Source organism: Ornithorhynchus anatinus, chromosome 7, assembly GCF_004115215.2.
Source record: "Ornithorhynchus anatinus isolate Pmale09 chromosome 7, mOrnAna1.pri.v4, whole genome shotgun sequence".
In the NCBI taxonomy this organism is placed as follows: domain Eukaryota; kingdom Metazoa; phylum Chordata; class Mammalia; order Monotremata; family Ornithorhynchidae; genus Ornithorhynchus; species Ornithorhynchus anatinus.
Window position 1 is genome coordinate 41,817,952 of NC_041734.1, and position 13,663 is coordinate 41,831,614.

At 47.1% G+C, this 13,663-nt stretch overlaps 1 protein-coding gene across 5 annotated transcripts in view; it reads right to left on the bottom strand.

Annotated features, from left to right (window-relative positions):
- Positions 1–7,881, bottom strand: part of TRPM2 (transient receptor potential cation channel subfamily M member 2) — a 49,277-nt gene extending 41,396 nt beyond the window's left edge. The window contains exons 1-3 of one of the 5 annotated variants that reach the window (XM_029069352.2): positions 7,630–7,877; positions 6,724–6,790; positions 375–632 (exon numbers count right to left, since the gene is read on the bottom strand). In XM_029069352.2, coding sequence (XP_028925185.1) covers positions 375–539 — 165 coding nt within the window. In that variant the 5' untranslated portion in view covers positions 540–632; positions 6,724–6,790; positions 7,630–7,877. Of the gene's footprint in view, positions 1–374; positions 633–6,723; positions 6,791–7,492; positions 7,591–7,629 lie in introns of those variants that run through there. The other 4 variants (XM_029069351.2, XM_039912552.1, XM_039912553.1 and 1 more) reach the window with 4 other exon arrangements.
- Between the last annotated feature and the right edge of the window lie 5,782 nt (positions 7,882–13,663).

A 13,663-nucleotide genomic window follows, 5' to 3' on the forward strand; every position in this document is an offset into this window, starting at 1 on the left:
AAAATTAGCAATATTCAAGACAACATAATCAATCTCCCACGCGCTTATTAAAGTACAATGCGCATGGCAAGTGCTCAAGAAACCACTGGTTGATTAGCATCGACCTTTTCTAAAGAGGAACTCACAGAGGCAGAGACATAGAGGCAGTACAAAAAACAGACTGCCCAAGGGGCTTGAGGGGGAAGAGGATTTGAGAGGTTTCAGGGTCAAGAGATATTTTAAACTGCCACAGGGCCCCCTGTGCAGAGAAGGAAGAAAGCTTCCCCATTTGTTTTAGCCCACCAAGGGGACCAACTTACTGAGAGCCAGCTAGGATTTATTATTCTCATTTAATTAATTGATTGATTGGCAGCAAGGCTGGACTACAGGCCTACCTTCTCATTACTGCCAAAAGTAAACTGTGACCTCTTGCTCTTGAAAAGGCCACTGTTACTTCTTCTGAGGTTGGGTACCATTTCTAGATCCGAAACCTTCTTGGGCTGCAGGACGTAACCGTCCCCATCCTCAGGGCAAGCCTTCTTCAGGCCTGACGATTCCATTCTAATTCTTGGTTAGATAGGCCTCTTCTCTCAGGTTGGTGTCAGTCTAGCTTGTTAACTTGAGGATTCCAGGAAAGCTCCATTTTCAGGGTGCTACAGTGGAACAGGTATATCAGAGATGGGGGGAGAAAAGAAAAAAACACACACACAAGCAAGAACTCAAGTGACAAGCCACCCCTAAAATATGGAGCTTCACCCATCCCAACCACCTCACGAAGGAGTTGGTGTGATGACATTTTGGCAAGTGCTTTACGCTACGGTCAGCATTCAGAGCCACGACATTTTTACCAGACGCATGGAATCTGATTCTTTCCCCTCCTGTCAAAGGTGAAAACTAGCCTACCAGGGCACCTCTGCAGACTTGGAGGGAAGATCCCTCCCTGGTGACAAGTGGGACATGCTCTGACCTGAACTTCAGCTGAGAGGGACAGCTACAGTCAAAGGTTATGAGTTTGAATTTAGGCCCTGCCCTCTATTTACCATTGAGCATCTTTATTTTGATAAGATAAATGCCATGTAATTCAGAAGCAGTAATCAATTTCCCATTTCCTTTGGGAAGGACATGGGTGGGGAGAGGAGGGGGCGGGAAGCTCACATAGAGCTTTTAAGAGTTGCCTTCTAATCGATCACTATCCTGAACCTCTCAACTGGAATAAGCATTTTTTCCCCCTAACCCCCAAATTGTTCCTAACCAGATTAGTTGTAATGGATAATTTAGACTGTAAGCCCGTCAAAGGGCAGGGACTGTCTCTGTTACCGATTTGTACATTCCTAGCGCTTAGTACAGTGCTCTGCACATAGTAAGCACTCAATAAATACTATTGAATGACTAATTAAAAACATCTCTCTAATGTAAGTCCTTGCTAAGCTCCAGAATTTAACCTTAAATGACCAAATGCTTCTTCAGACAATAGAGGCAGGATATTTGTTCCCACTGAGGGGTGGGGGGGAATCTTAATGACTTGCAGCGGTTGCCCGTCTCCCAACGGGCGTCCTTTATGCCTTGACCTGGATGGATTTACTGTTTGGACAATCTTTTGGGACTCTTCTGCAGCCAATGAATACAGCATACTTCACACAGGAACCTATCTTCCATGCCAGTTATTCACTAGGTTGTTTTGTGAATGGAGCCTATCTCTATTTATGTTCAGTAAATACTGCATTCCACCTCAGTGGTTTAGTATTTGCTTAACAATAGTTATGTCTCCAGATAGAACAGGAGTAATTCTCATTTTGCTAATCCACCAATCCAGCAATTATTAGGAACAGGTTCACTACATTTCTCATTAAAGATATGATTGCTAATAGGGTCTCAAATTGCCAAGTACATTGCAGTAACAGCTTACTGTGAAGACTCACATCAAAAATGGAAGTTAAATAGCACTTGATTGAAGCAGAAAAGGATTTATGAGGCAATTTCATTGTTTCCCTCATCTCTGCTTATTCACATAGCCCTGAAGTAAAACCCTGATGCCCTTAAGCCATTATAGCTAAGTGAACAAGCAAAACCTCCTTCACCTGCGCCCTCCCTCACACACATTCAACATTTTATGGGTGCGAGGCCCAGTGTGTGGTGAAGGTTCAGTTAAATGGATCAAATCTTTCTAAAAAAACATTTCCCGTAAGTTCTGATGTTTTTCCGTTACTTATGCTAATGGTGAAAATGAGGAAAATGAGACCCCAGGAGCTTTCCCACTTTGGGGGAAAAATTGATTTTCCAACCCTCGTTCTGTGATTTTATAGACCACGGTTCTTTTGTCGTAAGTACCTGCGTACTAGAGGCACATTCCCCCGATACGGCTGGATTATGTTTCTCAAAAATGTGGCTGCACCATGAAGGGTTGTGTACTTTTTCAGACTTAAATACAAATAGGTTGAGCTGCAGGACCAGACATTTGGGTAAAAATTGGTCTATAAATCCTTCCCCATCACCTTATCTCCTAGCCCTTATCCTAATCCTAACAGATGTCCTGCTCTCCATACCCCAAATTCATCCTTATAATAATAATAATGGTATTTCTTAAGCACTTACTATGTGCAAAGTACTGTTCTAAGCACTGGGGGGATACGAGGTGATCAGGTTGTCCCACGTGGGGCTCACAGTCTTCATCCCCATTTTACAGATGAGGTAACTGAGGCACAGAGAAGTGAAGTGTCACACAGCTGACAGGTGGCGGAGCCGGGATTAGAACCCATGACCTCCGACTCCCAAGCCCGGGCTCCTTCCACAGAGCCACGCGGCTTCTCCACCTCCCTAGTCCCCTCTCCCCGCCCCATGTGCTCCAATTTTTTCTTTTTATATTTGAACAGTTGTTGCTCTGGGTCTGGCTACCACCAGACCCATCACGTTGGCCCTCCTCCCCTTTGGGTTCCTGGCTTGCAGTCCTTGCTCAGGGCATAATAATGTTGGTATTTGTTAAGCGCTTACTATGTGCAGAGCACTGTTCTAAGCGCTGGGGGAGATACAGGGTCGTCGGGTTGTCCCACGGGAGGCTCACATTTTCATCCTCATTTTACAGATGAGGTCACTGAGGCGCAGAGAAGTTAAGTGACTTGCCCAGAGTCACACAGCTGCCAAGAGGCGGAGCCGGGATTCGATCCCATGATCTCTGTCTCCCCAGCCCAGGCTCTTTCCACTGAGCCACGCTGCTTCTCTAAAGCGTGGGAGGGTGGGCCAACGGCCGATACCCCCATCCTGTCCCCCTCTCTCTCGGGCTTCATTCCCAAGACGGAGTTGAGGCTTCAAGCGGGAAGGGACAGTGTCCCGGAGGGGTCTCGCAGTGACGGGCCCATGTGCGCAGCTGACAGGAGCAGCGGCTGGCACCACTAGGATTCGTTGAAGAAAAAATTTGGACATGGGAAAGGTGGAGGATGTGGGAAAGGCAGAAAACAGCACGGTCTTGTGGAGACAGCACAGGCCCGGGAGTCAGAAGGAGCTGGGTTCTAATGCTGCTTCCACCACTTGTCTGCCGGGGGACGTTGGGAGAGTCGCTTCACTTCTCCGGGCCTCAGTTCCCTCATCAGTAAAAGGGGGATTAAGACAGCGAGCCTCTATTTAGTTGCCATTGTTTTTACGAGACGTTCTTCCCCTCGACTCTATTTATCGCCATCGTTCTCGTCCGTCCGTCTCCCCCGATCAGAACGTGAGCCCGTCAGACGGCAGGGACTGTCTCTATCTGTTGCCGGCTTGTTCGTTCCAAGCGCTTAGTACAGTGCTCTGCACATAGTAAGCGCTCAATAAATACTATTGAATGAATGAATGAAAGGTAGGACAACCTGATTAGCAGAGAACAGCGCTTGACAAATAGTTCTTAAAAACCACCATCATCATCAGAGAGGAGAGCAGGAAAGAGGGAGTTCAGGGTGCAGGAATGTAGAAGAGAGAAAGAAATGCTGTATGAACAGGGAAGGGGGGGGGGGGGGAATAGTGCGGTAATTGACTTATAACAATAATAATTATGGTATTTGTTAAGTGCTTCCTTGTGCCAGGCACAGTACTAAGCGCTGGAGTGGATACGAGCAAACCGGGTTGGACCCAGTCCCCGTCCCACGTGGGGCTCACTTTCTCAATCCCCATTTTGCAGATGAGGTCACTGAGGCGCGGAGAATTGAAGTGACTCACCCAAGGTCACGCAGCAGACAAGTGGCAGAGTCGGGATTAGAACCCATGACCTTCTGATTCCCAAGCCTGTGCTCTATCCATAGGCCATGCTGCTTCTCATAATCAGGGATAGGACTTTTGGAATAATACTACTCATTATTATGGTATTTGTTAAGCACTTACTATGTACCAGACACTGTACTATACGCTGACGTGTGACCAAGTATCAATTGTATTTATTGAGCACTGTGCATAGAGGATTGTACTGTGCACTTGGGAGATTATAATAGAACGGACACATTCCCTGCCTATCCTGAGCCCAGCCCACACACTCCGCTCCTCTGCCGCTCACCTCCTCACCGTCCCCCGTTCTCGCCTATCCCCCCCGTCGACCCCTGCCCCACGTCCTCCCGCTGTCCCGGAACGCCCTCCGTCCTCACCTCCGCCAAACTAACTCTCTTCCCCTCTTCAAAGCCCTCCTCAGAGGTCACCTCCTCCAGGAGGCCTTCCCAGACTGAGCCCCCCCTTTCCCTCTGCTCCTCCTCTTCTCCCCATTGCCCCGAATCCTTCCCTCTGTTCCCTCCCCCCGCCCCGAGCACTTGTGTGTACATGTACATATTTATTATATGTTTTTATTCATGTGTATATCTATAATTCTATTTATATTGATGCTATTGATGCCCGTCTCCTCGTTTTGTTCCCTCATCAGGTCCCTCATCTGTAAAATAGTGATTGAGACCGTGAGCTCCATGTGGGACTGAGTCCAACCTGATTTGCTTGTATCCACCCCAGCGCTTACTACGGTGCCTGGCATAGAGTAAGCGCTTAAATACTGCAATTATTAATTATTATTACTCTCTTCACAGAGCAAGGAGTTCTGGTTAACAGACGTCTACCAAAGTTGGAATGAATCCCTAGTTCGATGCTTTTCAACCGATGCTACTCACAGCCCTGGAAGTAATAATAATGTTGGTATTTGTTAAGCGCTAGGTGCAGAGCACTGTTCGAAGCGCTCGGGGAGATACAGGGTAATCAGGTTGTCCCACGTGAGGCTCACAGTCTTAATCCCCATTTTTCAGATGAGGTAACTGAGGCACAGAGAAGTGAAGTGACTTGCCCACAGTCACACAGCTGACAAGCGACCTCAGAGAACAGCAGGTACTGTGTGTCCCCAAATCCTGCAACTGAGGACGGGGAGGAATCCAGTGACTTGATTCTCCACTATCGTTATCCCTAAGGGAGAAGTCTCCATGGAGATAGGTGGGGTAGAGTGAAGAGAAGACGGTTTTGCACCTTACGGTAATTAGAGCGCCTGTCCCCCAGATGCAGATCAAAAGAAATTCCCCCATCCTCATCCTCTTAAGAGTATCCAAGAGTATTCCTGGCTTAACTACTGCTATAAAAATGTTCTCAGAATGCCATATGGTAAAAAAAAGATTAGATGGAAAAACATCATCTGGTTGATAATCCCAAGACCATCATTTAAAAACAGCCATCCTTGCATTTACAAGGCAGATTTCCTCCCAGGTTCAAGGTGTTTTGGGATCTAATAGCTCATATATCATCACCTACCCTTGCGAGTTCTGTTGGGACGCACATAATTAGATCACTTCCACCCTAGGGGACATTAACTGCCTAGATTTTAGATAAGACTACATTTTAGAGAAGGAGCGTGGCTCCGTGGAAAGAGCACGGGCTTTGGAGTCAGAGATCTTGGGTTTGAACCCCGGCTCTGCCACTTGGCAGCTGTGGGACTGTGGGCGAGTCACTTCGCATCTCTGTGCCTCAGTTACCTCATTTGTAAAATGGGGATTAAGACCGTGAGCCCTACGCGGGACAAGCTGATTCCCCTGTGTCTACCCCAGCGCTTAGAACAGTGCTCGGCACATAGTAAAGCACTTAAATACCAACATTATAAGACTGATGGTATAAGAGCTCATCCCATCTGTCACTCATTCATTCCTCAAGTATCTGCCTCTATGCTATATTTCCTATTGAATAACCCATTCACCTCTCCCCCTACTTCACCCATCCTTCCATCCATTAATTTTCCAAATTCATTTCCCTCCTGAATTTCTGCAGATTCTCAAGTCCTTCCTTTTTCCCCTACTGCAACAATAATAATATTAATAATAATTGCAATAATGATAGTACTTATTAAGCACTTACTAATGTGCCAAGTACTGTATCAAGCATTAAAGTAGATACGATAATAATAATGATGGTATTTAAGTGCTTACTATGTGCCAAGCACTATTCTAAGCACTGGGGTAGATACAAGGTAATCAGGTTGTCCCACGTGGGCTCACAGTCTTAATCCCCATTTTATAGATGAGGTAACTGAGGCACAGAGCAGTTAAATGACTTGCCCAAAGTCACACAGCTGATAAGTGGCGGAGTCAGGATTAGAACCCATGACCTCGGACTCCCACGCCCGTGCTCTTTCCATAAGATAATAAAGTTGACACGATCTCTTTCCCACATAGGGTTCATAGTCTAAATAAGAACTCATCCTCTAAGAACTTTATTCGATCCCACTCTCGCCCCCTCCGCCCCCACAACTCTCCCAACTTTTCAACTCACCTTAAGCATTCTTGCTGACAATTTATAGATGAAACTCTCCAGAAATCATCTTGAACAGATCTGCATACTGAGGAAAATGCCATAAAAATTTAATATATGAAAAAAAGAAAAGGATGTTTTGGAGAAATTAGTAGGAAATCACAAAATATGTGGTGCTGCTAGACTTTTCTGGACTAAAAGGATATCTTATGAGACATTTTGAAAGCGTTTTCCAAATGCACTAAAACCAGAGCACGGAATAGGAGTGTACATTCATATGCGGGACTCAATCACGGGAGAGCATTTGAAAAAGCTGGGATGTATAATGAGTTCGTAGAAAGGGTCAAAGTGGACAGCTACAACTATTTGGGGGTCACCCAAGATGTGCACACAAGTAAGGTCCCACAATTTGGGATAACACATTGGGTAGATCTACATCAGGCTCTAGGAAACTTGCAACGCACACATACACACACTTCCTCTCAAGAAATCCAGACGCACAGCAGTGTCAAGAAAATCCATGCGGGACAGAAGGTCCCACAAGAACATCACCCAGATAATAATAGCCCTATTGAAGAATCTTTACCTCGACCCAGATATGAATATAATCCACCCACAAGGCTAAAAAGCAAAGACCCCTATGAACTCAAACCCAGCATAAGGCGTAATGCATGCACCGAACATTTTGCAAAACGCTTTTCGGCTTCTATCCAGGCTTTTTCAGAATGCCCTGCCGGCAGCAGAATTCCAATAACGCTGCAGAGCTGCAGTGCGACCATTTCTATCCGACCTGCCTGCGTTGCTCCGGTGCAGAAGTGACACAAGCAGAGGTAGGAATCGCCGGCCGTGCGGCTCCAGGGCCGGCGGCTGAAGTTGGACAAGCCACGGGCACGGACGCTACGTACGGGCCATCTTAGCGTTCGATACCTTCTCCGCAGCGTCTTCCCCTCCTGCGACTTCTCCTGCCGGAGCTCGGTGCCGGGTGTGGGAGATAAACCTCGGCCTCCCCCGCCACTCCAGGCAAGTCATTTCATTCACCAGGATCCAGCTGGTGAGGGAAGCGTCAGCTGAGACATCTAAGGACTGACTGCATTTCAGAGGAGGCGGAGGATCCGATGGCAGCTCTCCAACAAATCACACTGCAGAGGCATCCAAGCCCTTTGACCTCCAGGGTAGCTATGGGAACTAGCAGAGAGAGATTGTGGGGAAGAAAGTGACTGCACGGCAGAGGATACATCCAACTCAGCTGCTTCTCTACATATAGAGGGAAGACTATTTATTAAACGCCGTCAACACTGAGGAAAATAAAATGCAGTGGAGAGAATTACACCATCCCTGGCCTCCCAGGGGTTCACAGTCTAAGAATAAAATGGGGGGCAGGTGGGAGGACGGGCTTGGTGATGTCTTGGTATAAGGAAAGGAACTGACAAGAAAAAAAACAATCTAAAATAGTGGGACGGGTCACGTAATAAAGGGAACCTTGACAGGGCTGTCTCCCGGACTGTCTCGAGTCCAATCATGACTAAAGCCGTCCACATCAATCAGTGGTATATACTGAGCACTTACTGTGTGCACAGCACCGTGCTAAGCACTGGGGAGAATACAGCATAAGAATAGAGTGGGCAGACCAGTTCCCTGCCCACAAGGCGCTTATAGTCTATAGGTTTCCATCCCAATAGGAAATCTCTCAGTAGCTATTCTTACCCGCCTCCACCAAACCACCCCGATTAACTCCCTGAATCCCGAGTCACATCAACCCAACGGCCGTCTTCGGCATTTATGCATCTATTCGCCCTCGGCCCCGGCGTATATGGGCAGACCAAGTCGTATGCGACGATTAATTCTGACTCTGCTATTCGTAAATATGTTGTGTGTCTCCTCCACTAGACTGTAAACTCCTTGCCAACGGGAAGCAGATCTTGGGTTTTCCATGTACTTTTCCCAGTGCCTAGTACCGGGCATTACACTCAGTAGGTGCTCACTAAATAATAATGTTGTTATTTGTTAAGCGCTTACTATGTGCAGAGCACTGTTCTAAGCGCTGGGGTAGATCCAGGGTCATCAGCTTGTCCCACGTGAGGCTCACAGTTAATCCCCATTTTACAGATGAGGTCACTGAGGCACAGTGAAGTGACTTGCCCACAGTCACACAGCTGACAAGTCCTCGGGGACAAGGCGGGGGGTCAGTCCAGGGCTTCGATCCTTAGCAAAGAAGTTTTCTAGCTCTCCCTTCTTCTAGGGCAGTCATTTCCACACTCCAAGTCAATCATTCATTGATTCAATAGTATTTATGGAGCGCTTACTACGTGCAGAGCACTGTACTAAGCGCTTGGAATGAACGAGTCGGCAACAGATACAGACAGTCCCTGCCGTCAGGCAATCAGTGGTATTTATTTAGCGCTTACTGAGTGCAGAGCACTCTACCAAGTACTTGGGAGGGCACAACCGCATTAGTGGACGCGCTTCCGATTCATAACGCGCAAGTGGAACTGAAGGACTCAGCCTGATACGACCTCGAAGCTTGCCCCGGTGGAGGATGGCGGCTGTGGATGCACATTTGTGTTTGGAAAAACAGCTGGCCCTTCTCTACGGAACAGAAAATGGACCTAATGAATCCAGTTCAGGACCCGAAACCAACCCGAACAACTAGGGAAGCTCTTTGAGGCCACCCCAGGATTCAAGCAAGAGTCCAGGAAGATGAGATCCCAGAAGAGATCCTCCCAATCAATCCAATCAATCAATCAATGGTATCTATCGAGTGCTTATTAGGTGCAGAGAACTGTACTAAGTGCCTGCAAGAGCACAAAACAACAGAACTAGCAGCTACGTTCCCTGCTCAGACGAACTCAAAGTCTAGGGGGGGAGAGAGATAGCGATAAAAATAACTGATTGACAATAGCACTCTGTAAATTTGCAGCGCTTTGCAAACAGTAAGCGCTCAGTAAATACGACGGAATAATTTAAAGATATATACGTAAGGGCTGTGGGACTGGGGATGGGATGAATATCCAATGTCCAAAGGTCGCAATATCCTCCTTGGAGGGTACTGCAAAAACACTGGACTCCTTCCCTTGAGGATCCCAGGAGGAAAGTCCACCGCTGTCTGCGCTGAGTGAAGACGTAGAGCTAAGTGGTCCAGGATCATTCATGTCGGATATTTGTACGTCAGAGAGGTGACTGATAATAAATATATTTGTTGAACGCTTCTAAGCGCCAGAGTGTTTGAGGTGTCTGTAGGGGGTGACTGCCAGTTAAGTACGCGTCCGCCAAGTGAATGGGGCTCACTAGATGGAAAAATCCCTGATTGGACCCCATCTATAAAAGTTCTCAGACCTCGTCTGCTGTGTGACCTCGTCTCCAGGCCGGCACTTACTATATTCTTCAATTCCCCTTACTATTGAATCGATTTAATGACGTGACCTGCTTTATTTCTGACTTCAGATTTGTATATTGAGCATTTATATGCCTCCTCTCCCTCTTAACCGTGACATTTGTCCATTTTTGTCTACCAGTCCCCCAATTATGTTGTAAACTCCTTGAAACAAATATCACCAATTTTCCTTCTTTCCCGTAAACCTCAAGCAGACACCATGGACTTTCGATAAATATGAGGAAAAAGAGAGAGAAGATCCAAGTTCTCCCCCACTAAAGACGAAAAAAAAGATTATTTCAATCAATGGCTCTTGAACTGGGGAGTCCAAATGAAAGCAAATAGGCTCAGTTGGGGTTTCTTGCCTCTGAGGTGTTTCATTTTTCTCTCTGCTTTTCCAATCCCCTCCGGTCTTAAATATCAGTCCGATGAAGCTAGTAATTAATTTAACTGTGTATATCTTCATCACCCTATTTATTTTGTTTAATGAGATGTATATCACCCTGATTCTATTTATTTGCCATTGTTTTATTTCCATTGTTCTCGTCTGCCCCGTCTCCCCCGATTAGACCGTAAGCCCGTCAGAGGGCAGGGACTGTCTCTCTCTGTTGCCGATGTGTCCATTCCAAGCGCTTAGTACAGTGCTCTGCACATAGTAAGCGCTCAATAAATGCTATTGAACGAATGAATAATTCCTTCAAAGATTGAAACACGCTAAGAATGGGCTCCGGACACTTCCCAAACTGCCCCCTCCTCCCCGCAGGCCGCGGTTAGGGCCTCTGGCTCCAGATAATCTGTGTGGTTACCTCTGGCATGATAACTTTCTCTTTCAATGAGGTCACACTACATTGCGAATGCCTTTAATATTTTATAAGCAACGTAGTCACGGCAAAACAACGCCATTAACGACCACATGCCCAGAGGAGAGGCTGGTGATCCGAAGCCCGAAGCCCTCCCTTGAAAAATCTCATCTAAGGTAAATACTAGTGAAATTATTTTGAGAGCACTTAGATCACCCCGCAGAGCAGCTGCGATCTACACTGCCCGGGAGAGAGCGGGAATGTTCCAGAAGGCCGTGTTCTGCGAGCAGCAACCTCAAAACATGAATGCTCTCTCCCTACGAACGAGCAAGATAAAAATCGAGAAGACCATCAAGTTTTTTTTTTTTCTTTAAACTTCACCAGAAAGTAAATCAAAATGGAATTTGTTTCTAACAGGCTGCGGAAACGGTGGAAAGTACATTACGTCTAGGTCGGAGAAACCTCTAACAGCATAAATGAGGCTGTGTTAGTAAAATTTAATTTCTACCCGTTCGGTGTTTGGATCTTCTGGCCGTGAATAATACATGGGAGCAATGAGGTCATGATTCTGGATGGGAAGAGGCATGGGATAAGAAACGTAAGTAGCGTGTCTATTGAGAGCATTTCAGAAATCATCTCGTTTTAGTCATTAAGCTCTTTTTCTTCTTTTAGGCAATGACTGCAATCCATTCTAGCACATTCTTCTCGTGAACAAGTTCACAAGATTTGTCCTAGGATTTTCTTTCCCTTAACTCCTCTAGACTTAAGGGAAGTTAGAGTTCGAAGCAGTACGGCCTAGTTGGTCATAATAATGTTGGTATTTGTTAAGCGCTTACTATGTGCAGAGCACCGTTCTAAGCGCTGGGGGAGATACAGGGTCATCAGGTTGTCCCACGGGAGGCTCACAGTTAATTCCCCTTTTACAGATGAGGTAACTGAGGCCCAGAGAAGTGAAGTGACTTGCCCACCGTCACACAGCTGCCAAATGGCAGAGCCGGGATTCGAACCCATGATCTCTGACCCCCCCCAAGCCCTGGCTCTTTCCACTGAGCCACCGGCCTGAGCGTCAGAAGGTCATGGGTTCTAATCCTGACTCCCCCCCTTGTTTGCTGGGTGACCTTGGGCAAGTCACTTCACTTCTCTGTGCCTCATTCACCTCATCTGTAAAATGGGGGCGGAGACGGCGAGCCCCACTTGGGACGAGGGACTGTGTCCAACCCGACTTGCTCGTATCCACAGCAGAGTTCAGTCCAGTGCCTGGCACAAAGTAAGTGCTTAATAAAATACCATAGTTATTATTATTATTATTTATTAGAGCCCTGCACAGTTGAGCCTTGTATTCACTTTAACAGTCACCCGATCACGGTGGGTTGGGGAGGGGTCAACCTTTGTCATTGGCTTTGCCCCTTGGGTTTTGGGTAAGGCACCCAGCTTCCATTCCGGCCTCCACTTGGCCTCCATTTAGCTCCATTTGGAGGCCGGAATGGAGCTAAAATGGCATCTCTACTTCTTGCCCTCTTATTCATTCATTCAATAGTATTTACTGAGCGCTTACTATGTGCAGAGCACTGGACTAAGCGCTTGGAATGGACAGATGGGTAACAGATCGAGACGGTCCCTGCCCTTTGACGGGCTTACGGTCTAGGAGGCTACGACTCTCCAGCGTGGACCCTATGGAGCTGAGGAGCCTTTTTCAGCCATCAGTTGGTCCAGACTCTAACCTCCCTAATAATAAAAATGATGGCATTTGTAAAAACACTTACTATGTGCAAAGCACTATTCTAAGCGCTGGGGAGGACACTAGGTGATCAGGTTGTCCCACGTGGGGCTCACAGTCTCCATCCCCATTTTCCAGATGAGGTCACTGAGGCACAGAGAAGTGAAGTGACTTGCTCGGTCACACAGCTGACAAGCGGCGGAGCAGGGATTCGAACCCATGCCCTCTGACTCCCCAGCCCGGGCTCTTTCCACGGAGCCACGCTGCTTTTCTAGACCTGGGGAATCTTAAGACAGGATAATAATGTTGGTATTTGTTAAGCACTTACTAGGTGCAGAGCGCTGTTCTAAGCGCTGGGGGTGATCCAGGGTCCATCAGGTTGTCCCACGAGAGACTCACAGTTAATTCTCATTTTCCAGATGAGGGAACGGAGGCCCAGAGAAGTGAAGTGACTTGCCCACGGTCACACAGCTGACAAGTGGCCGAGCCGGCATTCGAACCCATGACCTCTGACTCCCCAGCCCGGGCTCTTTCTCCTGAGCCGAGCTGCTTCTCTGGTTTCTTCCACTTTGCCAATTAATAGTAATGTTTAATGAAGGCCTACAGAGCGGTTGCAGGAATACAGTGGCATCACTAGATTCAGTCATTCATTCAATAGTATTTATTGAGCGCTTACTATGTGCGGAGCACTGGACTAAGCGCTTGGAATGGACAGATGGGTAACAGATAGAGACAGGCCCTGCCCTTTGACGGGCTCACGGTCTAATCCGGGGCGACGGACAGACGAGAACAATAGCAATAAAACAAGAACACGTGCCCTCAAACCAGTTCCCAACCTAGCCAGATTCTACCCCGGGGTATTTAATAATAATGTTGGTATTCGTTAAGCGCTTACTATGTGCCGAGCACTGTTCTAAGCGCTGGGGGAGATACGGGGTCATCAGGTTGGCCCACGGGAGGCTCACAGTTAACCCCCATTTGACAGATGAGGTCACTGAGGCCCAGAGAAGTGAAGTGACTTGCCCAAAGTCACACAGCTGACAATAATAATGTTGGTATCTGTTAAGCGCTTCC